The sequence below is a fragment of the Suillus fuscotomentosus genome, assembly GCF_016647785.1.
Source record: "Suillus fuscotomentosus strain FC203 chromosome Unknown F5891scaffold_89, whole genome shotgun sequence".
Taxonomy (NCBI): Eukaryota; Fungi; Basidiomycota; class Agaricomycetes; order Boletales; family Suillaceae; genus Suillus; species Suillus fuscotomentosus.
Genome location: NW_024539601.1, coordinates 70407 through 95858, shown reverse-complemented (window position 1 = coordinate 95858; position 25452 = coordinate 70407). Strand labels below are relative to the sequence as shown.

Genomic DNA, 25452 nt, shown 5'->3' with positions numbered 1-25452 from the left:
CCACATTCGTCGACCGGATATAAGGCAAGCAGAAATCAGACGTTTTTCTTGTCCTCTTACTTTTCTCTCCCTCACCAGCTCTGCTCACAACACTCAGTCAGCGCAATCATTGAACACCTAGCGTCATGTCCCCTGCTGGCGAGACAGGCACATCGGCTACTCCACCACGCGCCAATGCATCAAGTCAAGGTGGTAGTAAATTAGAGTCCACCCCAAACAGCCGTGGGGCTTCCGTCGTTAGCGAGAACATCAGCTTGGTCGGTGTCCAGTACGTACCTTTCTTGCTCTTATGGAGTAGTACTGACCTTCCACGAAGGGTTAAGGAGGTCCGGCCGTGGATTCAGCGGGACATCGAGCAGGTCAAGCAGTGCAAGGCAGATGCCATGCTGCAAGCCCTCCTACAGCGCGCGTCTTGCACGCCGGAGACGAAACAGCCCGAGCTCCTGCAAAAGTGCCTGAAGGAAGTCCTTCCAGTTTGCAATGGACAGGTCTCCGCTGGAGGCATATCGTCTTCGGGCATCGAGACAGCCTTGAAAAAATAGTAAGCGCTCTTTCGATTATTACAGCTTTCTACGCTTACAACGATTGCAAGCGTATGTCCAGGAGTAGAAAACGACTTCTACAGCCCTTTTATTGAGGCCACGAACATCGCGCTTGCTTGTCTTGAAGAGAACAAGGTCGACGGAATGTGTGTTCCTGTTACCACCGTGGACATGATCTGTCAACAAAACGATATGCCCATGTACCAAACCCACCAGAAGCTGAAATCAATTCGGAAGCCAGAGACTTTGATTCTTCCTTTAAACAGCGCATGCGCCCCATTTAAAGATGAGAAGGGCGGAAAGAAGAGCAAACAGAAGAGCAAACAGAAGAGCAAACAGAAAGACCACGAGAAGGGTAACGCGAAGTACAACGAGAAGCACGACGAGAAGCACGACACAAAGCGCAAGGCTCATATGGTCAAGGATGCAAAGGAAAAGCCGCCAACGCCATTCCTCTGGGCAGATGTCCTAGCTTGCATCGAGTTCAAGAGAAAGACAAAAGGGATTAAAGCACCACCCTCTGCGTATACAGCGACAGGCTATGTCCCTACCAAACCAGAATGTCTGCCGGTGGATCATCTTAAGGCTCAATCCTCTGCGCCAGACCCTTCGCAGACACCAGCAACACAACCTGCGTCCGACACTGCACGTAAGTGATTTCATTTTTGATTCCAAAACCAAACTAAATCAGCCTAGCAGCAGTTAGATCTTCTGGCCTTACTGCTGCACAGACTTCCACGGCAGTTGTGTTCTCTACGTTCTCGTATTCCGCAAGCTCAAGCCAATCAAGGAGCTCCACGCCCATGAGCTTTTCGACGTGTGGTACCAATGTATTTTATGTACGTGTTTTTGACGCATTTATAAGGCTCTTCGTTGACATGGCGTGCAGGTCACGTCACTCTGTGGAAGGAAGGGGTCTGTCATCGTGATGTTAGCCCTGGAAACTTGATGTGGTACAAGAAAAACGGCAGACTGATCGGTGTCTTAAACGACTACGATCTATCTTCATTGGCTGATGACCCGGGTCCACGGGGCAATGAACGTACGGGCACGGTGCCGTTCATGGCGCTCGATCTTCTCACTGCGAGGGCTCAACGAGGCGAAGTCAAACACTTATATCGCCATGATTTGGAGTCGTTTGTGTGGGTTTTTACCTGGATCTCCTTGCGTTACGACAACGGAGAGCTCCTCCCTGGATCGCACCCCATCGATCTATGGGCAACTTTAGACGCTGTTGCATGTGGCAAGGAAAAGCAATCGTTTCTCAATTATCTCGAAGATTTCAGACCCTCTCACATAAAGACGGTCGTTTGGTGTTTTATTTTAGCTTGTTTCCAGGTGCTTGACATCGAAGCCTCTAAGCGACGTCAACAACGGCGAGCATTGGTTATCAAGACAGAAGAATCATACCAGGAGACCAACAATGAGGAATCAGTATCAAATATGGATGATTTGCTAGGCAAATTCACAGGCGACATAGCCTGGGTCAAGCTCAGCAACGCTTGCCGTTCACAGTGATTTTCTTTAGTTGTTACACTACATACTGCTTTCCGTATTTCGCTACCGGCGTCAGTTATCCATGGAATAGATAGACTCTGGGCCCCATGCTTTGTGTCGTTTTTAGTCTCCTCGTCCCAAAACGGTCATATATCTTGAACCTTGGCCGCGTTTAAGCTTTACCTGGACCGGCTACCACAGGGAAGACCCATACCTTATACCTTGAATTTTTTTCCATCCCATCCTCAGACATTTTTGACATTTCAGCAAGCTATTCCTTTGGACCAGGAGGTTTCTGTCCGTACCGTGGTATGTTGCCCATGTTGTCAAAAGATTTGCCGTGTCCGCGATTCCGAGTCGTTTGCACTAATACCGTATCGACGTCTATCGACGTGCTCTCAGGCCAGAATCTTAGACCCGGTTTCTGAGATCATCGCCGCGAAGCAAGAGACCGCAAACATATTCCTTGCACGTTCAGAATCCTCTTATCTACGGCAACCCGAAAAGCACTTGGCGTTCGGAAAACAACCAAGGGCAGCGCATGTTCTACATCCTCATTGCACTTTACAACGTGTAGCATCAATTCATATTATGTACGTGGTTCATTGTGTCTAGCATGTGACTCCCTGTTGAGTTGCGTTGCAGACCACAGTGATATCTCGAACGGAGGGGTCTGTCATCGAGATGTCAGCCCTGATAGCATTTTGTTGCGCATATTCAATGATTATGATCTGTTGACTGCAGCGGACGAGCGCAATGAGCGCACGGTGGGACAGGCACGGGCTGCAAGGGGAACCAAGGCCAGACCTCTATGGCGGGAGGCTACGGCTCTCTCTATCGAGGACAGACTACGACACGCGCGAGGACTACCGACTACGAGCCAGGACCCCTGCCACTCCTGACCTGTCCCGCCAGAGCGCCCTGCTCCAACGGGCAGTGCCATTTGCGCGCTCGATCTATCACTCCGGAGAGCCAAAGAGGCCAAGTCAATCACATCCATCGTCACAATCTCGAGTCATTCGTCTGCATTTTTACCGTGTTCTCCCTGTGTTACTAGGATGACATTCTCTGGTCAACGGAGTCTCGTCTCCTCCATCTATGGTAACTGCAGGTGCTGTCGCATATAGCCGCAAGAAAGCATCAGTTTTGAATGACTTTTTGACATCAAATGTCGTTCAGGTTGCATCCATAGATTTAACCCTGGAAGTCGGTGGTGGAGTGCTGGTCAGCACTCAGAAGAGATCTCGATCGTCGTATAACTATCAACATTGAACTAGAGCTGGCATTAGAACCAGGGGAGGTGGGCGCACGGGTTATGCATTGCATTCCTAACTTACTATCAATCTATTTTCCTGATTTACCGAAGTCGTACATTGCAAGTACGGTCTCTCTATGGTTCAGTAGTCTGATTAATAAGTCACAGTCTACACGCAAATTCTTCTTCAGATTCTATCCGATGCCACCGACAGGTATATCTTCGTCTGATACAGGTGTCTAAAGTGACTATGATTTGTTGACATTGTCAACCACGACGGCTAAGGGAAACGTGCGGGCCCCAGCGGATAGGCATGCCATTGTCAATTTGTATCGTTGTGATGTCGAGTCACTAATGTGGGTACTTCTTCGGAATTTGTGTGCGTTACAAGTGTGGAGTTATCTGACCTTGCCGGCCTCAGCAATCGAGCCCAAGGCTTCGATTCATGAGAAACTCTAGGCGCTGTAGCTCGGGTATGTGGCAAGGGGAAGTCATGGCAGAATGATCCGGCACGCTACGGACTTTGAAAAGGCGTGTGTTCACTAGTCCATTAGTGAACAGCTCGCCAATAAATACCCTGAGCCATCATGATGAAGGAAGAGCCGCGGGATGGCAATTTTTTTTGGGGGGAAGAATCATGGAAAATGATTCTCAGATAGCCAAGGAGCACGAGGCCAGGGATTCAAATGGCCATGTTCCTCAACTGGTTCGGCCACAAGTTCACAAATTCCATGTCAACAGTCCAAAACGCCTCAATATGCACTCCAGCACCAACCACGAGCAGTCATGTACTCTACATCCTCGTGTTCCATACACTACACCCCATCACGAAACTTTATGGAAAAGAGCTTTTTGGCGTCTGGCGTCAGTGTATACTGTGTACGTGTTTGATTAAACTGGTGTGGCTCTTCGTTAACATACGCGTACAGGCCACTTTATCCTGTGGAAGGAAGGGGTCTATCATCGGAATGTCGGCCCTGGAAACATGATGTGGTACAGGAAAAACGGCAAACTGATTAGTGTCTTAAACGACTACGATCTATCCTCTTTGGCGAATGCATTAGGTCCTCAGGCGGTCACGGTGATGCTGTTCAAAGTGGGGTCGACCTAAATGCACCCAGTGACATCATCTACTGCTGAAGATGACGAGGCCATCGAAAAGTATCATCGTGACTGCTGTATGTGTTAGCTTTTTCATTTCTATCGTTTCAGCTACTTACTGGATCGAATCATAGTGCAAACGACTTGGCACTCACTGATTCTCTTCCGTCTGTTGTGAAACGAGCGTACGGGCACAGTACCGTTCATGGCGCTCGATCTTCTCATCAAAGAGGGTCAACAAGGCAAAGTGAAACACCTATATCGCTACGATCTGGAATCGTTTATGTGGGTTTTCGCCTGGATTTTCTTGCGTTATAGGCAGGGAGTCCTTCTACCGCGGAGATTGCGCCCTCTCGACGAGTGGGCGACTTTAGACGCTATTGCATGTGGCGAGAAGAAGTCAGCCTTCCTGACGGCTTTTCTCAATTATCTACCCACGGACCTCCGAACTTCTCAATCGGCCATAGATTTGTCTTTATTGGCTCTCCTTGTGGACTGTTTTCGGGTGCTCCAGGCAGCTAACTCCAATCGCGTCGATGCCATCTACCATAACCTCGGAGTTGAGCTGGGATGGACAGAAGGAACATACGAGCAGATAGATGCCGAGGAAACAGTATCGGATATGTATGATTTACTAGGCAAATTCACAGGTACCAAGGCGTGGGTTAAGCTCAGCAACACTTTACCTTTATAGTGGTCGTTACACCACATATTGTTTTCTGTGTTTCGCTACCTGTGTCAGTTTTTCATGGAATGGACGGATGTCACATAGATCATTCTTTGTAGTTCTGTCGTTCCCAAACCGTCAAACATAGTACATGCGTTTGTCTTGACGAATTGATGTAGTACTAGAGTACATAGATAGATAGATCTCCAATATTGGTACGGCTGAAGTGAAATCGATTTCCAGGCGTCAAATAAGTCAGACCTGATAGGAAAATCCACCACTGAAGTATATATTATGACAACGTAAGTCTGCATTATGCTACAAAAATGATTATACAACTTGAGTCCTAATATTTTCCAGAAACCAAGTTAGTGCCGCAGTACCTTGTCGCGCTGGGCGTCACGGCATATCGCAGCACCTTCTTTCCGCAGCAGTCGCAACAGTGGCACAGCATCGTCATGATGCCCTATTTTTGACAAATCGAGACGCCGGCACCGAGTACAAAAGGTCCTGCACCCCATAAAAGAATAGCAGCATTTCGCCGGTCAAAAAATGACGTCCATGAAATCCAACTCCAAAGGTGTCGCAGTCGTCACTGGATCCGCGCAAGGAATTGGACGCGGCATCGCAATACGCCTTGCAGGAGACGGCTATGACATCGTGATCAATGACCTGGAAAGCAATAAAGACAACTTGGAGGAAGTCAAGAAGGAAATCATTGCCAATTTCCCGGAGCAGAGAGTGCTAACTGTACTTGGGGATGTCACCATCGAGGAGGATGTCAAAGGCCTGATTGAAAGTGCGGTTAAAGAGTTTGGCAGTCTGAATGTTGTGAGTTGTTTACAACCGCTGGTACCCGTTCCGAGCAAGTTGAATTGGCAAACTTTTCCTATCAAATAGTTTGTTGCAAACGCAGGCATTTGCAAACCAAAATTGCTCATAGAAAGTAAGTTACAGTCGACATACTATCGGGACTTACTGAAACCCTGTCGCAGCGACATCCGATGATTTTGAGTCTGTGCTTGCTGTCAACGTCAAAGGCACCTTCTACAGTTATAAATATGCAGCGCAGCAGATGATAGCTCAAGGTGAGGGTGGGCGAATTGTCGGTGCAAGCTCCCTTGCGGGAAAGAAAGGCAGGTCTACATATGCGGTTATTCCTTCGTGTATGGTGACATATCTTTTAAGGGGATGCTTCATTCAGCGCTTACTGCGCATCCAAGTTTGCTGTCCGAGGGTTGACACAATGCGCAGGTACAGTGTACTCAGTCTCACGAGCACCCGACCTCAGCAACCTTCTTTCTAAGCTATCGAACTTGGTCGCAACGGAATCACAGTGAACGCATATGCTCCAGGAGCAATTCAAACACCGATGCGTAAGTTTCGAGATTTGTGCGTTAATATCATTACGATGGTAACTTTTACCTCGTGTAGTTACTGGGTTGGTTGAATCAGCTGATTACGATGAGGTGACCCTCAACCAATGTGCATGAAATGTGAATTTTGACAATTTTTTTTCATACTTTAGTTCAAACGGTTGTCATCGGTAGGCGACATAGGAACTACCCAGGATGTTTCGAGCCTGGTTTCATTTCTGGTGACCCCGGAAGCACGTTTCATCACAGGTGTGTATATTTTACATGGCCCGTGTTTCATAGGCTCGGAACTGATGAGTGTAATGCGTTGCTTCGCAGGTCAAACAGTGAGCATATTCTCATTCGTACCGAGGGACGCAATCTGATATGATTCTCGGACAGATATCGATTGACGGCGGTATCTTCTTTGATTGATGGACTATGGTGGATTACAGGAACATTATTGTGCCGTCTGAACAATGCAGATCTTCTTATCCGTACCCACAATGTAAGCCTCATTCAGGGCTATGATCTGCCCAGGGTCCATGCTCCAGGCAGTAGTATCAGAGACCGTAGTGATCATGTGTGTAATTCTGTTAGAATCGATGTCAATACTTGCTTGATTGTTTACATTATCTTCAGATGGCTTGGGATGTTCCCCTGAACGCCTCTTGATCGATGTTGACTAACTTGGACCACCAGTCGCGTGTTTTCCTCCCAGACCCCCATCAACGCTGCCTCTGGCGCTCTGTCAACGAACAATATTAAGGGGTCCTATTCAAAAACAAAAACTAAAGTCCCGCTCTATCTATGGTCTTCCCGTCAAAGACACCTCTGTCCAAACCTCGAGTGTTGCCCATCAAAGCAGCCTAAATTCTGCAAAGGACACATGCCTTCCCTTTTCGTCTCTTCTGATGAAGATTTATTGATGGTACGGACTTCAGTGAAATCGACGTACGAAAAATAAGTCGAGGTCACGTGCGCGTATTGATGGGAACGCATCGTCGGAGTCACGAATTAATTAAACTGTAGGTCCACAACTGCCACATCAATCCACATCAAATCAATGATCAATGGCCCACCACATTTGCGCCACATTCGTCAACCGGAGGCAGGAAGCAGTCGGCTTTCTTGTCTTCTTAGTTTTCTCTCCCTCACTAGTAGCTCTGCTCACGACACTCAGTCGGTGCAATCATTGAACACCTAGCGTCATGTCCCCTGCTGGCGAGACAGGCACATCGTCTACTCCGCCACGCGCTAATGCATCAAATCAAGGTGGTAGTAAAATAGAGTTTACCCCCTACAGCCGTGGGGCTTCCGTCATCAGCGAGAACATCAGCTTGGTCGGTGTCCAGTACGTATCTTCCTTGTTCTTATGGAGTAGCACCTGACGTTTCATGAAGGGTTAAGGAGGTCCGGCCGTGGATTCAGCGGGACATCGAGCAGGCCAAGCAGTGCAAGGCAGATGCAATGCTGCAAGCCCTCCTACAGCGCGCGTCTTGCGCGCCGTGCGCACCGAAGACGAAACAGCCCGAGCTCCTGCAAAAGTGCCTGAAGGGAGTTCTTCCGGTTTGCAATGGACAGGTCTCGAATGGGACGGTAGCCAAGATTTTTTGGGGAGAGGCTGGCCGCACTAGCGAGCCAAAAATCCTGGACAAGGTTGAGGAGATCACTAAGGTGCACCCGACTGTCGAAGGGCATATTCCTGAGCTGTTCTGGTGTCATGCGTTCACAAATTCCGCGTGCGCCATCCGAGAAGCCCTCGGTGTTCCGGAATCCAGCATGAGCAGTCGCATGCTCTACATTCTTGTATTCCGCAGGCTCTACCCCATCACGAAGCTTAACGGCAAGGATCTTTTCGACGTCTGGCGTCAGTGTATCTTATGTACGTATTTGATTCAGCTTATGTGGCTCTTCGTTGACATAGCCTACAGGCCACCTCACTTTGTGGAAGGAAGGTGTTCATCATCGAGATATCAGCCCTGGAAGCTTGTTGTGGTACAGGAAAAACGGCAGACTGATCGGTGTCTTAAACGACTACGATCTATCCTCGTTGGCGAATGCAGTGGGTCCTCAGGGAAACGAGCGTACGGGCACGGTACCGTTCATGGCGCTCGACCTTCTCACCAAAGAGGGTCAACAAGGCAAAGCGAAATATCTATATCGCCACGATCTAGAATCGTTTATGTGGGTTTTCGCTTGGATTTGCTTTCGTTATAGGCAGGGAGTCCTTCTACTGCGGAGATCGCGCCCTCTCGACGAGTGGGCGACTTCACACGCCATTGCATGTGGCGTGAAGAAGTTAGCCTTTCTGACGAATTTGAGCCATTATCTACCCGCGGATTTCCGAACTTCTCAATCGACCATAGATTTGTCTTTATTGGCTCTCCTTGTGGACTGTTTTCGGGTCCTCCAGGCAGCTAACTCCAATCGCGCTGATGACATGTACCATAACCTCGTTGTTGAGCTGGGATGGATGGAAGGAACATACGAGCAGATAGATGCCGAGGAAACAGTGTCGGATATGGATGATTTCCTAGGCAAATTCACAGGTACCAAGGCGTGGGTTAAGCTCAGCAACACTTTACCTTTATAGTGGTCGTTACACTACCTATTTCTTTCTGGGTTTCGCTACCTGTGTCAGTAATGACAGATGTTACATAGATCCTCTGTCATTTTCAGTCCTATCGTCTCGAAACCGTCAAATATAGTTGCAGCGCATACTCTTCTATTATGTAATATCGCCGCGTGAATTGTCCAGGTCATTCGAATTTACATGCACGCTAACGGTTCTCCTCTTAGCTTTTAAGCGACCACGGTCACTCTCGCTCATGCCATGAAACGCAGAGTTTACACTCCCCATTTTTTGGTTTCTTCATGTCATCAATATTGGTCTCTACGTATCTAGCACGGTGGGAGTTTTTGTTACGGATGGACTAGGAGGAAATTCCTCCTTCAAACAATGGCAGATTTCTATCCGATTCTCCCTCTTCAACTATTTGCTCCCTAAGCTCGTCGACGGGTTTATTCTTCTACTCACCAGTGCATCCATCCCATTCCGTCATTACTTATGAATCACCAAACTGAATCATCACACATCCATCAACTTCGCATTCAAGCGTGTACCGTCACCGCCTCTTCGTCATCGCTTTCGTTCCTACTGTCACCATTCCTGTCTAAATCACTTTGATTGAACAACAGCTGTGTTAGATCAATAATCTGAATGGCGTCATTGATGGGCCGAGGCTGAACCCCACATTCGACCATATCCAAAGACTCGACTTCGGAAATGATACTGGCACATTGCCGAAATCACGAACAGATCTCTGATGTTCATACATTCCCCGTCAACCAACAACTGTTACCTTGATACCATCGATCCCTGGATGCACATTCCCTTTCTACTCGAATTCATACTGAAACCATGCCAGTGGAACACTCCGATCGATCATGTATGATCTTTCAATCACACTTCGGAAATGTAAGCGCCGGATGCTGGTATATCAAGCATGAATGCAATCGACATATATCCACCAAATTCCTCCCGCTTGTTCACTTCCCATTTTCTAATAGTATGACCCTAGTCTCGAACGATCCTGGTTGGTGGCCAGTCATCAATGCGGCTATTATTTCCAGCTATTTTGTAGGTTCGTGGAGAGTCAGCCGCATGCTAATGTTGATGACTTCATTAACTTTGGCTGCGGTTTCACAGTTGCCACCTGTGCTGCGATAATCTACGATTGGGGTGAGCAATAATATCAAGTATGTATGCAAAGACCACTCACATCATGGGATTTCTAGGACTTACGTTCGGACAAGAGGTAGGTCAGCACCATTGCAAGGAGCAGCCATCTAGCTGAGAACAGTTTGATAGGTGGAACTGATCTGGGTGAGCGGACTCTTACATTAAAAGAACGTTGTAAAAGTATCACAATTAATTTGCGGTAGAAACAACGGTGGTCCGTAATGACCCTTTTGTATCTCTTTGTATGTAGCCTGTGTTTTTAAGCGAGGTTAGCAAGTTATACTGACGTGAACATATTCTAGGTACGATATGTTGCAATAGGATTTGTTGTGTACGTTTCGATGTCTAAGTCATTGGCGTTGTGCTCGTTACTCATCTCTCACAATCAGGATTAACACGTTGAGTATGTCTCCTCGCATGGGTTCTATCTATTTCTCGTCACGGGCGGCATATAGTGAGCACTCCAACAATTTCGACGACAGATATAGTGAGTATTTCAGTGATGCCTTTCATTCCCGTTCAAACAACTGAACTACCATGGAGGGGTGAGTGAGATTCTTCGAACAACTCGTTATTTCAATATGACGACTTTCACAGTTGTAAATTTCCTTCCAGCGTGTGATCCTCCGAAGTTGATGACTAATTTTTCTGAATTCGCTAGGCCGTATCATCTACCAGGCAATGGATTGGACGGGCGAGGTTTTAGAATCAATGCTGGGCGGTGAGCAATGCACTCCGTGATATTGACTTGACTGAAACACTATGCAAGTCATCGTGATTACTCGGTTGCATGCCATGTATCAGCGATCTAGAAAGGTGCTGATATTTCTCGTTGTCACCTTTCTGGCCACCAGAATCGCCAATGCAGTGATGCTCGTAACGCAGATGATACATATATCAGCGGGTAAGCTTTAATCGTGTATGAAATATCCAGGTGCATCAGGCTCACTGACAGATATCAGAGGAATTTGTTCTCTTGGGCACCTATCAGTGCATGATTAGCTTTTCGGGAGATGACATATTTCTGAGTGCCATGACTTGGATACTCGGCACTTTATGGGAGGTCCTTACACTGTGTCTTGCAGTCTGGATTGCTGTAAAGCACTTCCGTGAACTGCGACAACGCTCAACAAGAGGTATTACTGAAGACTGTTTCACGGTGTTGATGCAAACTCATGTTAGTTACTTCGCGAGGTGAGCTCATAATTTGAATGCCGCCGTTTTTCTCTGCTCACATCCTGCATGTGCTAGCTTTTTTGCTATTGCCTGTTTCCGTATCGGTTCATTATCTCCAACGCTCTCAGTGGTATGCCAATCTGTCACCCACCTCTACACGTACCCATGATTCGTCAATTCTATAGAACGAATTGTCCCTGGCCGTTCAGATTTATTATGGTTTCGCTCTCATCTTTGAGATGGCACAGTTATCTGTGTTGGGACCACGCCTTCATCCTTGGCGTTCGGGAATATCATGCAAAACTCGTAGCCGACTCCGATGCAGCAACTGCTATGACTTCAATTGCTTTCCAGGAACATGACCACGTGGAAACTAGCAACAGCGTTTAGCGCAGTACATTCTCGATATGATAGTTTTACGATGGGCGGGTGGTCTGCAGAGAGTGGGAGAATTGTTTTTATTTATTCCAGGCGTTGTTGTGGTACTGATGTAAGTTGTTTGGTGTTGCGAAATAGATACATGCCATACAGAAGCACTCGAAGAACTATGAATAGAGATCTCTCCCCGACGCTGAGGTTTATGCACATGATCTTGGTAGTGCTATCATAATCGTAGCAGCTGGTGGAATCCTGTTCGCTCTTAATGCCGTCGTGGAAAAATAGCTGCTTCTGGAGCTCGTAAGAACTCGCTGGCCAGGGCAGGACGATAGATCTCAAACACTGGCTTCCCTGGACTAAACATCCAAGATTTCCTCAGCGCCACTTGGATAAGGTCGTCAACCCATTCCTCAACATTGTTTACCTAAAAACGATCATGTGTTGAAGGCTCAGCATGCGTCGATTTCTCTCACTTGATGGCACACAGCGCAAGGGCTACCTCAAGGGTGTGGAACTAGAAGGCGCGGAAGCGCTAGATGGATCGCTCTTTCTCAAGGCCACGAGATCATATATGGGCCAGACCATGGGACAAGAAGGGTTTCCTGCGAGGGATCAAACATATTGATTGTCCGACATCACCCAAGATACACAGCAACGTCCATATGAGCACAGGGATCTAAACGGGGTAACAATGGTGTGTAGTACCTATAGGAGAACAAAAGAACACTAGAGAACTGCGACTGAGTCATAAATTTGACGGTCTTCTTTCTGTGTGGAACATAGCGCGAGCGCCGGACTCCGCTCTACAATCCCAAAATCAAAATTCTTAGAAGAACTTCCGAGTCTATTGATTATTACCGAGAACAAGATGTATGTGCACGTAGATAAAGGAGTTCCCTTAGCATACAAAAACATGACCTCCCTGGGGCGCGGCAGCCGATCTTATTTCTGGCGAATTGACAGAGTACTGGAGTATTACATTTTGCAGATCTCTGATATTAACATTAGGGACGCTCAAAGTTCGGGGGCGCACATGTCGCCCAGGCCCACCGCCCACGCCTACGACCCCCCGCATAGCAACGCCATCCCGCTTTGTACATATCTGTATTATATAATACAATGCTAAGGTAGTCATTGAAGGCTTGTGCAATAAACATATCACAGATGGCTCGTCACACATTGCACGAGCAATACCTGCGCTCATACCTCATCCTTATTGTCCTTCGTATCTTATTTCACACTCTATCGGATGGGACGCTACGGAAATGGCGGGTCACCCATCTGTATCAGCTTGGATGCCTTCACCTGTTGTCCGAAGCCGGCGAGCCAGCTCTTTGTATTTCTTTGTCAGGCTGTAAGAACTGTATGAGTTTGAGGAAACGAAATATGTGGCAGACTTACTGCTCATATTTCCGTTTGACACGTTCTCCAACTGCAACAGCATTCAAGCTATGTAACTGTGGGAATATCGCGGCCCCCATGCGCTGGTAAACGGTGACTTTGCTGTCGCCGATGTTCTCTGCAAGTCATCATCAGTCTCGTACCATTGTGCCATTGGACTTACTTACCTCGCCCTTCTTGCGCTTCCCCAGCAGCACGACTCTGTTTTCTGACAACTCTATTTGGGTTAGCAATTGCCAGATCACATCGGCTGTCATTCAATTTCGGGAATCGCGACTCCGGTGTTCTTCTTCCGCATCACGAAGCACGGACAACGGCGACGATAACAACGACAAAGTGTAAAGTGTTTATTTTTGCTGCAAGTCCTCCTACAGCGCGCGTCTTGCGCGCCGGAGACGAAACAGCCTGAGCTCCTGCAAAAGTGCCTGAAGGAGTTCTTCGGTTTTGCAATGGACAGGTCTCGAATGGGATGATAGCCCAAGGTTTTTTGGGGAGAGGCTGGTTGCACTAGCGAGCCAAAAATCCTGGACAAGGTTGAGGAGATCGCTAAGGTGCACCCGACTGTCGAAGGGCATATTCCTGAGCTGCTCTGGCATCATGCGTTCACGAATTCCGCGTGCGCCATCCAAGAAGCCCTTGATGTTCCGGAACCCAGCATGGGCAGTCGCATGCTCTACATTCTTGTATTCCGCAAGCTCTACCCCATCACAAAGCTTCACGGCAAGGATCTTTTCGACGTCTGGCGTCAGTGTATCTTATGTACGTGTTTGATTCAGTTTATGTGGCTCTTCGTTGACATAGCCTACAGGCCACCTCACTTTGTGGAAGGAAGGTGTTCATCATCGAGATATCAGCCCTGGAAGCTTGTTGTGGCACAGGAAAAACGGCAGACTGATCGGTGTCTTAAACGACTACGATTTATCCTCTTTGGCGAATGCAGTGGGTCCTCAGGGAAACGAGCGTACGGGCACGGTACCGTTCATGGCGCTCGACCTTCTCACCAAAGAGGGTCAACAAGGCAAAGTGAAACATCTATATCGCCACGATTTAGAATCGTTTATGTGGGTTTTTGCTTGGATTTGCTTTCGTTATAAGCAGGGAGTCCTACTGCGGAGATCGCGCCCTCTCGATGAGTGGGCGACTTCAGACGCTATTGCATGTCGCGTGGAGAAATCAGACTTTCTGATGAATTTTAGCAATTATCTACCCACGAACCTCAAAACTTCTCAGTCAGCCATAGATCTGTCTTTATGGGTTCTCCTTGTGGAGTGTTTTCGGGTGCTCCAGGCAGCTAACGCCAAACGCGTTGATGACATTGCACCATAACTTCATTGTTCAGCTGGGATGGACGGAAGGAACATACGAGCAGATAGATGCCCAGGAAACAGTATCGGATATGGATGATTTACTAGGCAAATTCACAGGTACCGAGGCGTGGGTTGAGCTCGCCAACACTTTATCTTTATAGCAGTCGTTACACTATATATTATTGTTTTTCGTGTTTCGCTACCTGTGTCAGTTACTCATGGAATGGACGGATGTTACATAGATCATTCTTTGTAGGTTCTGTCGTCCCCAAACCGTCAAATATAGTACGTGCGTTTGTTCAAGCAATGGAAGGTTCTATCTGATTCACCCTCTCCGGCTATTCGCTCATGACTCCTCAAGCTCCTCAAGCTCCTCGACGAGCTTGATCATCTATTCACCAGTGCATCCATCCCATTCCGTCGTTCCTTATGAACCACCAAACTGGATCATCACACATTCATTAATCTCGCATTCAAGCGATAACCATCACTGCCTCTTGGTCAACGCTTTCGTTCCGTTTCTGTCTAAATCACCGTTCTTTCTTTGTACCCCCTCCTCTTTTGTACAACCCTTTGTACAGCCTCCCCACTTTCTTTGTACGACTGCACGTTGACAGTGTCTTATGACAGTATGACACATGTGTATGTACTTTTGGTTGCATTCGTACTAATCAGCGTGTACATAAATTAGAAGAAAGGTTGTGCTCGTGTGGTAGTTATAAAGAATGTCTGCCACGAGGTCGACTTACCTGGCCAAGGCGCCGTTCAAACCTGTGTTAAATCAATGATCTGCCAGTCTCCGGCGTTCTTAGCTATTTCCAAAATGATAGGCCAGATTCTTCAATGTTGTGCGTCGCCTCATCAAACATGCGAATAAAGGTAAGTGTGTAGATTTGAATCCTTTGCATTATGAGACCATGTGTACAGAAAAGAGCGTAACCAGCTTGTACATTGGAATGTAGCACAAATAAATATTTCTGGACGCAAGAGCCGTCTACGATTTGCTGTTGGAAGGATTTACTAAGTGGTTGGAGATATCTCAATTGAAATAAGTACCATGACGAGAAAATAAATACGAATTCTCCTTCCCCCGGTTCTCCATATCTTTTGATCAAATTCGGCGCATCTCGTGCTACACACTATTGCTAGTTTGCACATGCACGCGCTCCTGGAAAACAATTGAACTCATGCCTGTTGCTGCATAGGACTCAGCCTCGACTCGAGCGTAATGTTCTCGAATGCAAAGGATTAGGCGTGGTCCCAGCACAAATAATTGCATGAGCGAAAAAATACTGGCAACGCCAGCATAAATCGGAGGTCCTAGGGAATTTGGGTGCTATAGAAACGATGAACAACGATAGAGGTCAGAGAAAGTTCGGCATACCGGCGTTGAGAACGCAGGAGACAAATAACCTAGCTCAAGGCAAGAAGCAGCAACAAAACTAGTACGCGTGAAATTTCAATCGAAGAAAAAAGAGAACACATTCGCAGTATCAGCTCACCTTGCAAAGTAAGCCACGTGGGATTCCAATAATACCGCTAAACTGTCCTCGACAACATCTCTTCCCGAACGCCGTCGCAGTTCACGGAAGTGTTTTACAGCAACCCAGGCTGTAAGACACACTGCGACGACCTCCCATGCGGTAATAAGTATCCAAGTCACGGTATACATAAGTGTACTATGTCCCTCCTCGAAGACGACATAACACCGATAGGTGCAAGAAAGAATGAGCTCCTCTTGCAATCGTCAATGAGCCCCGTGCAGCGGTATTTGATACATGAATGCGCTCACCCCCTGACAAATGGCTCGTTGCTATTACGGCGAAAGCGCAGTAGATGATGATGACAGCCAGGAAGGTAATAATGAGAAATATCATGACCTTTCTGGATCCCCGATATACAGCACGTAACCGAACAACCATGATGACTTGCATGATGTTTCAGTCCAGTTGACACGATTAAGACATTGGAGCTGCATAGCTCACCGCCTATTATTACAGTTGCGACGACATTTATCCAATTTTGTATGATGGACACGATCAGACCTGACGAATGCAGTCAGTGATCAGCCTCAGAGGATTACGCGCTCGATACAAACTCACAGCTGTGGTGGTTGTTATATTGGACTAACAAACTAATCAAGGATCTCACTCACCCCTACATGAAAGCGCAGTTTAGTGGATGGGAACGGCAGGCATATAGCAGAATACTCACTGTATCCGTCATCGAAATTGTCGGAGCATTGTCTGTATGCCACCGGTCAGAAGAAACAAACATCATGCAAGCGATGAGCCATACACATTATGTTGATGCTGAGTGTGAGAGACGGATTGATTAGCACAATACAGTCGTTTAGCTTTCCAGACATACACAACAAATACAATTCCAAAATAGCGCACCTAGGACACAATTGGGTTAGCACAACTTGTCGACCACATTATAATGCAAGTTACATACACTAAGATACAGAAGGGTCATCAGCGACCATCGTTGCCTCTGTGAATAATCATATATGTGAATTAGTTTTTCGAATTGGGATTCTGCTCACCCAGACGAGTTCGATCTATCATACTATTCTCAGCAACGTGACTGCGCCGGTAATAGTATCAACCCACCTCTTGTCCAAACGTCAGCGCTGGCAACACCGTCAGAACATTAGTGATTCTATAGCATAATGTTACTCACCCCAATCATATATCACCCCAGCAGAAGAAGCAACTACGAAACCACAGGCAAGGTTAGATCGACACATTACCATCATCATACAGTTGGCTCTCCACAAACCTGCAAAATAACTATAGATGAGAGTTACGTTGATCATTTGAGATTCAGATCATACTACTGTTCGAGGATGGATCTAAGGGAACGGCAGACTTGGTGGTTTTGTGCCGGATACATCCAGCCCATTTATGTGGTCGAAATGAGCACCATCATGATTCGATGATGTCGGCAGTGACGAATATTTAAGGACTAGTGACTAAAAATTGATTGTTTCAAGTGTTGATACTTCCTGATGCTAATTTTGAGACGAAGTTCTTATTGTTAGTTGCAAATGAAGGTTCTATCAGTGAATCCACGTAGTCCAATGATCTAGACATCAGGCGGCCAGGCCTACGTGTATCGAACGAGCGTCTCGATAATTTTGCTGGCCCAGGTATCAGTCTCAATGAGTCTCTCAACGGGGTTGGTTTCTGTCAGTGGGTATGGTGCCAGAAAAGCGAAACATTAGAGAGGAACACACGGAGCAAACAGATAACTCGCCTGTCAACAAATCCTTTCAAGCATACCTCTTGACAGAGTCCTCAGACCAGCCTCAGGTCATCCTAGACGGTCAGATCATGAAACTGATTTCTGCTCATTTGACCATCGGCTGATGGGTCACGCATCGTAACGGACATGTGATGACTGCTAGGGAAAAGCACGGTATGGGTAACCCGCGCGGGTTTGGGGTACGGGTATCTGCGGATATGCATCACAGAATCGGGCTGGAGATGATATTTTTGGCAAAACAAAATCAAATATACGTAAATGATCTCACATACTGGCTTCCCTGGACTAAACATTCAAGATTTCCTCAGCGCCACTCGGATAAGATCGTCAACCCACTCCTCAACATTGTTTACCTACGCACGTTGATTTCTCTCACTTGATGGCACACAGCGCAAGGGCTCCCTCAAGGGTGCGGGACTGGAAGGCGTGGAAGCGCTAGATGGATCGCTCTTTCTCAAGGCCACGAGATCAACTAGGAATATATGGGCGAGACCATGGGACACTGGCAAGAAGGGTTTCCTGCGAGGGATCAAACATATTGATTGTCCGACATCACCAAAGATACACAGCAACGTCCATTAACAGTAATGTCATGCATGTAGCACAGGGATCTAAACGGGGGTACTAACGATGTTTTGTTCCTATCATCAGTAAACCGGTGAGTTCTTGCTGGGGATTATGCTGATTATGGTGCTTTTACATAGTCATATATTGCTTTATATCACTTTATATTCCAATGTGACGAAAACCTTTCCTATATATTACGATATATAACGATATATGACGATATCTTCTTCTCACAGGTTCTCTGATGATAGGAGAACAAAAGAATATCACAGAACTGCGACTGAGTCATGAATTTGACAGTCTTCTTTCTGTTTAGAACATGGTGCGAGCATCGGACTCCGCTCTACAATCCCAAAATCAAAATTCTCAGAAGAACTTCTGCTGATTACTACCGAGAACAAGATGTTTGTGCACGTAGATAGTGGAGTTCCTTTCAGCATGCAAAAACATGAACTCCCTGGCGCGCGGCAGCTCATCTGATTTCTGGCGAATTGACAGAGTACTTGAGTATTACATTACGCAGATCTCTAATATTAATGGTACAACCGGACGTCGACTTGACTGAAATCGATTTCAAGAACTTGGTGATTCAAAAAATAAGTCAAGGTCACGTGCGTGTGTTGATGGGAACGCGTCGTCGGAGTCACGAATTAAACTGTAGGTCCACAACCACCACATCAATCCACATCAAATCAATGATCGATGGTCCACCACATTTGCGCCACATTCGTTGACCGCATATAAGGCAAGCAGGAAGCAGACGTCTTCCTTATCCTCTTAGTTTTCTCTCCCTCACCAGCTCTGCTCACAACACTCAGTCAGCGTAATCATTGAACACCTAGCGTCATGTCCCCTGCTGGCGAGACAGGCACATCGGCTACTCCGCCACGCGCCAATGCATCAAGTCAAGGTGGCAGCAAACTAGAGTCCACCCCAAACAGCCGTGGGGCTTCCGTCATCAGCGAGAACATCAACTTGGTCGGTGTCAAGTACGTACCTTTCTTGTTCTTATGGGGTAGCACCTGACGTTCGATGAAGGGTTAAGGAGGTCCGGCCGTGGATTCAGCGGGACATTGAGCAGGCCAAGCAGTGCAAGGCAGATGCCATGCTGCAAGTCCTCCTACAGCGCGCGTCTTGCGCGCCGGAGACGAAACAGCCCGAGCTCCTGCGCAAGTGCCTGAAGGGAGTTCTTCCGGTTTGCAATGGACAGGTCTCCGCTGGAGGCATATCGTCTTCGGGCATCGAGACAGTCTTGAAAAAATAGTAAGCGCTCTTTCGATTATTACACCTTTCTACGCTTACAACGATTGCAAGCGCATGTCCAGGAGTAGAACCTGACTTCTACAGCCCTTTTATTGATGCGACGAACATTGCGCTCGTTTGTCTCGAAGAGATCAAGATTGACGGGATGCGCGCTCCTGTCTCCACCGTGGACATGATCTTCCAGCAGAACGACATGCCCATGTATCAAACCCACCAGAAGGCGAAATCAATTCGGAAGCCCGATGTCGTTATTCTTCCTTTGAACGGCGCATGCGCTTTATTTGAAGATGAGAAGGGCGGCAAGAAGGGCAAACAGAAAGACAAACGGAAGGACGGTCAGAAGCGCAAGGATTACATGGTCAAGAACGCAAAGGCAAAGCCAAAAAATCTTCCCTGGAAAGATGTTTTGGCTTGCATCGAGTTCAAGAGAAAGACGAAAGATATCAAGTCGCCGCCCTCTTCGTATATAGTGACAGACCACGTCCCTACTAAACCAGAACATCTGCCGGTGGGTCATTTCAAGGCTGAAGTGCCTACGCCAGGCCCTTTGCAGACCCTAGCAACACAACCTGCGTCCGATACCGCGCGTGAGTGATTTGATTGTTATATCCAAGATCAAACTGAATGAACCGAGCAGCAGATCAATCTTCCGGCCTCACCGCTGCACAGACTTCCAAGGGCGGGTCCAGCTCCAAGCGCAAGGCCGCGGACACTTTGGAATCTACCGCGAAAAAATCCAAGGCCAATCCTGACGCGGACGAGCCAGATGTGACCATCCAGACCGGTCTGTACACCGCAGAAATGTTTGCGGCCAATCTTGCCGTCGAACATCTGATCAATTTTATCGTTATCGGTGGGTTCGTTTGTCTGTTCAGACTGATTACGTTTTTACCACCGCTTTTTAGACGATGTGATCTGGACTTGGTATTATGATCGCCAGGGCACCTTTCAAAGCTCGGGCATCAACTTTATCCAAGATCTCCCACGATTCATGGTGCTACTATATGCGTTACAACGCTTCAAAGTTCACGATTGGGGCCGAAACAAGGACTTTCTCCCAGTTCAAGTTGACGGGAAGCAATGCCACGAATGCAAAATCAAGGACGAAGATCTTGGAACGGTGGATCTGTTGCTTCACACCAGCGACCCCGAAAGAGTGACGCACTACGGACTACAAGGACGGGCGACCAACGTGGTTCCTGTCACTAGCGAAGCGCTTACTAAGAAATATGGTAACTTCGAGGATGGAATGGTGGCCAAGATATTTTGGGGAGAGGCGAGTCGCACCAGCGAGCCGGAGATCCTGAAAAAGGTTGAGGAGATCGCTAAGAGGCACCCGACTGTCGAAGGACATATTCCCCAGCTGCTCTGGCACCACAAGTTCACGAATCCCACGTCCGCCATTCGAGAAGCGCTCGGTGTTCCTGAACCCACCACGGGAGGTCGCGTGCTCTACATTCTTGTATTCCGCAAGCTCTACCCCATCACGACGCTCCACGGCAGGGATCTTTTTGACGTCTGGCGTCAGTGTATCTTGTGTACGTGTGTGATTCAGCTCATGAGGCTCTTCGTTGACATAGCCTACAGGCCACATCATTTTGTGGAAGGAAGGGGTCTATCATCGAGATGTCAGCCCTGGAAACTTGATGTGGTACAGGAAAGACCGCAGACTGATCGGTGTCTTAAACGACTACGATCTATCCTCGTTGGCGAATGCGGTGGGTCCTCAGGGAAACGAGCGTACGGGCACGGTACCGTTCATGGCCCTCGATCTTCTCACCGAAGAGGGTCAACAAGGCAAAGTGAAACACCTATATCGCCACGATCTGGAGTCGTTTATGTGGGTTTTCGCCTGGATTTTCTTGCGTTACAGGCAGGGAGTTCCTCTACAAGAGAATTTGCGCCCTCTCGACGAGTGGGCGACTTCACACGCCATTGTATGTGGCGAGAAGAAGTTAGCCTTTCTGACGAATTTGAGCAATTATCTACCCGCGGACCTCCGAACTTCTCAATCGGACATAGATTTGTCTTTATTGGCTCTCCTTGTGGACTGTTTTCTGGTCCTCCAGGCAGCTAACTCCAATCGCGCTGCTGACAAGTACCATAACCTCGTTGTTGAGCTGAAAAGGAAAGGAGCATCCAAGCAGATCAATGGCGAGGAAACTGTATCGGATATGGATGATTTACTAGGCAAATTCACAGGTACCGAGGCGTGGGTTGACCTCAGTAAAACTTTACCTTCATAGTAGTCGTTACACTACATATTGTTTTCCGTGTTTCGCTACCTATGTCAGTTACTCGGATGTTACATAGATCATTCTTCGTAGTTCTGTCGTCCCCCGACCGTCAAATATAGTACGTGTTCTGACGAATTGATATAGTACTAGAGTATAGACAGATCTCCAATATTGGTACGGCTAAAGTGAATTGTACAGGTGCCGAGCCCAACTCTGACTGAGCCAGACGAGGCTTCCGGAATCAATTTCAGGTCAAATAAGTTAGGGTCACGTGCCCGTGTTGATGGGAACGCGTCGCTGATTCGCCGAAGTCGAAATTCTGACTTGTAAATCCACAACCACCAGGCATCAGTCTAGGGTATCTGAAGATCTGACACATCGGAATCGATCGATGTTCGACCACATTCGTGCCACATTGGTCGACTGGATATCAGGAAGCAGTCGTCTTTCTTGTCCTCTTAGTTTTCTCCCTATCACTAGCTCTGCTCACAACACTCAGTCAGCGTAGTCATCATTTGAACACCTAGTGTCATTTCCCCTGCTGGCGAGACAGGCACATCGTCTACTCTGCTATGCGCTAATGCACTAGGTCATGATTCTAGTAAAATAGAATCCATCCCAAACGACCGTGGGGCTTCCGTCGTCAGCGAGAACTTCGGGGTGCTTGGCGTCAAGTGCGCACATTTCCTGTTTATATTGAGTAGAACCTGACATCCCATCAAAGGTTAAGCAAGTCCGCCTATGGATTCAATGCGAAATAGAGCAGGCTAAAGAGTGCAATGCAGATGCCATGCTGCAAGCGTTCCTACAACGCGCTTCTTCCGCTCCCGAGACTAAGTAGCCCGACCTCCTGCCAAGGTGCCTCAAGGCAGTTCTGCCGGTTTGCAACGGACAGGCTTTAACTGAGTTATCAAAGTCTTCTGACGTCGCGACAGCTCCCAACGAATAGTGAGTGTCTGGTATGAGTTCGCTGATCAGACGTTTTTCATGTTTACAACCATCGCAAGTGTACGTCTTGTCTTGAAGAGATCAAGAGATCAGATGCGTGATCCTATCCCTGCCGTTGGACAGGGTGGCTGGACTCGAACGAAGAGTCAGAGAGATGCTCTACCCGGAGAGCGTGCGCGCGCGATACTGACAAGAACAACCTATGGTACCCTGCTGACCAACAGCCCATGCTACTCTGCTGACCAAGCCTGGGAATGAGCCGCTGGGCTCTCCTCTCCTATGCCATGTCCGTGGGACCCCTATTCCACCGTGGACATGATCTGCCAGCAGAACCATATGCCCATGCACCAAACCCACCAGACTAAGAAATCAACTCGGAAGCCCGACCTCACGATTCTTTCTTTGAATAACGCATGTGCTCTCTTCCAGGATGAGAAGCGCGGCAAGAAGGATAAACAGACGGGCACACAAAAGAACGACGAGAAGGACGACGAGCAGCGCAATACGAAGCTCAAGGCTCATATGGACACGAGTGCAACGGCAAAACCGAACAATCACCTCTGGAAAGATGTTCTAGCTTGCATCGAGTTCAAGAGAAAGACGCCAGGGATGACGAAAGGGATTAAGCCACCGCTCTCTACGTATACAGTGACAGACCATGTCCCTACCAACTCAGAATATTTGCCAGTGGATCATCTTAAGGCTGAAGTCCCTACGCCAGGCCCTTTGCAGACCCCAGCAACACAACTTGTGTCCGACGCTGCACGTAAGTTATTTCATTCTCGATCTCAAGATCAAACTAAATCAGTCCAGCAGCAGTTCGGTCTTCGGGCCTTACTGCCGCTCAGCCTTCCCCGGGCGGGTCCAGCTCCAAGCGCAAGATCACGGACACTTTGGAATCCGCCGCGAAAAAATCCAAGATGAACCCCGACGACACGGACGCAGATCTAGATGTTACCATCCAAACAGGTCTGTACGCTGCCGAAATTTTTGCGCCCAATCTTGGAGTCAATTATTTCCTGAACATTATCGTCGTCGGTGGGTTCGTTCGTCTCTTGAGATTGGTCGCGCTCTTACCACAGCTTTTTCAGACGATGTGATATGGATCTGGTATTATGACCGGCAAGGGATCGTTCAATGCTCAGGTATTCAAGATCTCCCGCAATTTATGGTGCTGTTGTATGCTTTACAACGCTTCAAGGTTCACGATTGGGGCCAAAACAAGGACCTCATTCCAGTTCCAGTTCAGGGGAAACGATGCAAGGAATTCAATATCCAGGATAAAGAACTCGGAACGGTGGATCTGTTGCTTCACACCAGCCACGACGAGAGAGTGACGCACTACGGACCCCAAGGACGGGCCACCAACTTGGTTGCTGTTACTAGCGAGGCACTCACGAATAAATACGGTAACCTCCGGGATGGGATGGTGGCCAAGATATTTTTGGGAGAGGTAAATCGCACTAGCGAGTCGGAGATCCTGAAAAGGGTTGAAGAGATCACTAAGAGGCACGCAACTGTCCAAGACCATGTTCCTGAGCTCCTTTGGCACCACACGTTTACGAATCCCGCATCTGTCATCCGGGAAGTGCTGGGTGTTCCAGACTCCAACACGGGCATTCGCGTGCTCTACATTCTTCTATTTCGGAAGCTCAAGCCAATCATGGAGCTTCAGGGCAAAGAGCTTTTCGACGTCTGGCATCAGTGTATCTTGTGTACGTGTTTCATTGAATTTACATGGCTCGTTGTTGACATAGCATGCAGGCCACCTTACTCTGTGGAAGGAAGGGGTCTGTCATCAAAATATCAGCCCTGGAAACCTGATGTGGTACTGGAAAGACGGGAAACAGATAGGCGTTTTAAACGACTACGATCTATCCTCGTTGGCGGATGACCCAGGACCTCGGGGCAACAAACGCACCGTGCTGGTGCCGTTCATGGCGCTCGATTTTATCATTAGAGAGGGTCAACAAGGCAAAGTGAAACACCTATATCGCCATGATCTAGAGTCGTTTATGTGGTGTTTCGTCTGGATTTCCTTGCGTTACGAGAATGGAGTCCTTCTACCACGGAGATTGCGCCCCTTCGATGAATGGGCGACCTTAGACGCTGGCATGACAAAGTACTGTTTTCACCGTTTTAGAACGCTTCCCGCGTGCTTGCCCACAAAGCCACTTATGTGGCGTTTCCTTGTAGCCTGTTTGAATGTGCTTCATCCAGAACCAGACTCATCAACAGAGGTAGACGAGCTTACTGTGACCAATACCGAGGAATCAGTATCAGATATTGATAATTTGCTAGCCAAATTCACAGCTACTCGGGCCTGGGCTACGCTCAGCAGCCCTTCATTTTCACAGTGATTTTACACTACATACTATTTATGTTTGATACCTGCATCAGTTGCCCATGTGCCCCTCGTCTCCTGTAGGCCTCCAACTCGAGTAGATGAATACTCATCGATCCATCCTAATGACTGTTATGAATTGGTAGGGATCGGGTGCATTCTGCTTTGTCAGTTGCAATTATGTAAGTTATAGCCGTCTAATTCCTAGAGCATACCAACACTTTTTAATCATACGATGCTATATGTTTCGCGTCTTTACACTCAGTATATCTATAATAAAACAAGTCCAAGAGACTATTCGTCACCAGCGAAATAGCTTCTCCGCGAGACATCAAGAGCTTCACGGATATCTTCTAATTCCCATCCGTGATTCCATAGCGTGACTCGGACGAACTGTGC

The 25452-nt window shown here is 47.7% G+C and overlaps 7 protein-coding genes across 7 annotated transcripts; all 7 read left to right on the top strand.

Annotated features, from left to right (window-relative positions):
• The first annotated feature begins 397 nt into the window (after window positions 1-397).
• F5891DRAFT_743833 (uncharacterized protein) lies at window positions 398-2442 on the top strand. Its single transcript, XM_041373063.1, has 5 exons — window positions 398-541; window positions 604-1191; window positions 1274-1381; window positions 1432-2350; window positions 2432-2442. The coding sequence occupies exons 2-4, from the start codon at window positions 687-689 to the stop codon at window positions 2058-2060; spliced, it is 1242 nt and encodes a 413-aa protein (XP_041219436.1). The 5' UTR covers window positions 398-541; window positions 604-686; the 3' UTR covers window positions 2061-2350; window positions 2432-2442.
• A 1987-nt stretch (window positions 2443-4429) lies between these two features.
• F5891DRAFT_744016 (uncharacterized protein) lies at window positions 4430-5145 on the top strand. The gene is made up of 2 exons (XM_041373064.1): window positions 4430-4472; window positions 4530-5145. Exon 2 carries the CDS (start codon window positions 4601-4603, stop codon window positions 5087-5089), a length of 489 nt encoding a protein of 162 aa, XP_041219435.1. The 5' UTR covers window positions 4430-4472; window positions 4530-4600; the 3' UTR covers window positions 5090-5145.
• Window positions 5146-5614: 469 nt separating this feature from the next.
• On the top strand, window positions 5615-6852 carry F5891DRAFT_1195886 (uncharacterized protein; the record flags this gene model as incomplete). The annotated part of the gene is made up of 9 exons (XM_041368205.1): window positions 5615-5893; window positions 5963-6008; window positions 6058-6233; window positions 6286-6316; window positions 6370-6438; window positions 6497-6531; window positions 6591-6687; window positions 6757-6764; window positions 6820-6852. 9 exons carry the CDS (start codon window positions 5615-5617, stop codon window positions 6850-6852), a joined length of 774 nt encoding a protein of 257 aa, XP_041219434.1.
• Window positions 6853-7387: 535 nt separating this feature from the next.
• Window positions 7388-9035, top strand: F5891DRAFT_743724 (uncharacterized protein). The gene is made up of 3 exons (XM_041373062.1): window positions 7388-7771; window positions 7821-8302; window positions 8352-9035. Exons 1-3 carry the CDS (start codon window positions 7629-7631, stop codon window positions 9011-9013), a joined length of 1287 nt encoding a protein of 428 aa, XP_041219433.1. The 5' UTR covers window positions 7388-7628; the 3' UTR covers window positions 9014-9035.
• A 4476-nt stretch (window positions 9036-13511) lies between these two features.
• F5891DRAFT_1116491 (uncharacterized protein) lies at window positions 13512-14491 on the top strand. Its single transcript, XM_041363800.1, has 2 exons — window positions 13512-13876; window positions 13926-14491. Exons 1-2 carry the CDS (start codon window positions 13774-13776, stop codon window positions 14441-14443), a joined length of 621 nt encoding a protein of 206 aa, XP_041219432.1. The 5' UTR covers window positions 13512-13773; the 3' UTR covers window positions 14444-14491.
• A 5937-nt stretch (window positions 14492-20428) lies between these two features.
• On the top strand, window positions 20429-21770 carry F5891DRAFT_962338 (uncharacterized protein; the record flags this gene model as incomplete). The annotated part of the gene is made up of 2 exons (XM_041375893.1): window positions 20429-21062; window positions 21112-21770. Coding segments are annotated over 2 exons (1293 nt in total), but the record flags the coding sequence as incomplete, so codon positions are not given.
• Window positions 21771-22654: 884 nt separating this feature from the next.
• Window positions 22655-25161, top strand: F5891DRAFT_743323 (uncharacterized protein). Its single transcript, XM_041373061.1, has 4 exons — window positions 22655-23475; window positions 23526-23747; window positions 23801-24424; window positions 24474-25161. The coding sequence occupies exons 1-4, from the start codon at window positions 22989-22991 to the stop codon at window positions 25067-25069; spliced, it is 1929 nt and encodes a 642-aa protein (XP_041219430.1). The 5' UTR covers window positions 22655-22988; the 3' UTR covers window positions 25070-25161.
• Window positions 25162-25452: the final 291 nt, after the last annotated feature.

Excerpts from the sequence above, each read along its gene's own strand:
- F5891DRAFT_743833 (XM_041373063.1), top strand. The coding sequence starts at position 687 with ATGTGTGTTCCTGTTACCACCGTGGACATGATCTGTCAACAAAACGAT. Across the intron at positions 1,192-1,273 it reads ACCTGCGTCCGACACTGCAC|ACTTCCACGGCAGTTGTGTT; the intron begins GTAAGTGATTTC and ends ACTGCTGCACAG. Across the intron at positions 1,382-1,431 it reads GTGGTACCAATGTATTTTAT|GTCACGTCACTCTGTGGAAG; the intron begins GTACGTGTTTTT and ends CATGGCGTGCAG.
- F5891DRAFT_744016 (XM_041373064.1), top strand. The coding sequence starts at position 4,601 with ATGGCGCTCGATCTTCTCATCAAAGAGGGTCAACAAGGCAAAGTGAAA.
- F5891DRAFT_743724 (XM_041373062.1), top strand. The coding sequence starts at position 7,629 with ATGTCCCCTGCTGGCGAGACAGGCACATCGTCTACTCCGCCACGCGCT. Across the intron at positions 7,772-7,820 it reads ATCAGCTTGGTCGGTGTCCA|GGTTAAGGAGGTCCGGCCGT; the intron begins GTACGTATCTTC and ends CGTTTCATGAAG. Across the intron at positions 8,303-8,351 it reads CTGGCGTCAGTGTATCTTAT|GCCACCTCACTTTGTGGAAG; the intron begins GTACGTATTTGA and ends CATAGCCTACAG.
- F5891DRAFT_1116491 (XM_041363800.1), top strand. The coding sequence starts at position 13,774 with ATGGGCAGTCGCATGCTCTACATTCTTGTATTCCGCAAGCTCTACCCC. Across the intron at positions 13,877-13,925 it reads CTGGCGTCAGTGTATCTTAT|GCCACCTCACTTTGTGGAAG; the intron begins GTACGTGTTTGA and ends CATAGCCTACAG.
- F5891DRAFT_743323 (XM_041373061.1), top strand. The coding sequence starts at position 22,989 with ATGCCATGTCCGTGGGACCCCTATTCCACCGTGGACATGATCTGCCAG. Across the intron at positions 23,476-23,525 it reads ACTTGTGTCCGACGCTGCAC|CAGTTCGGTCTTCGGGCCTT; the intron begins GTAAGTTATTTC and ends TCAGTCCAGCAG. Across the intron at positions 24,425-24,473 it reads CTGGCATCAGTGTATCTTGT|GCCACCTTACTCTGTGGAAG; the intron begins GTACGTGTTTCA and ends CATAGCATGCAG.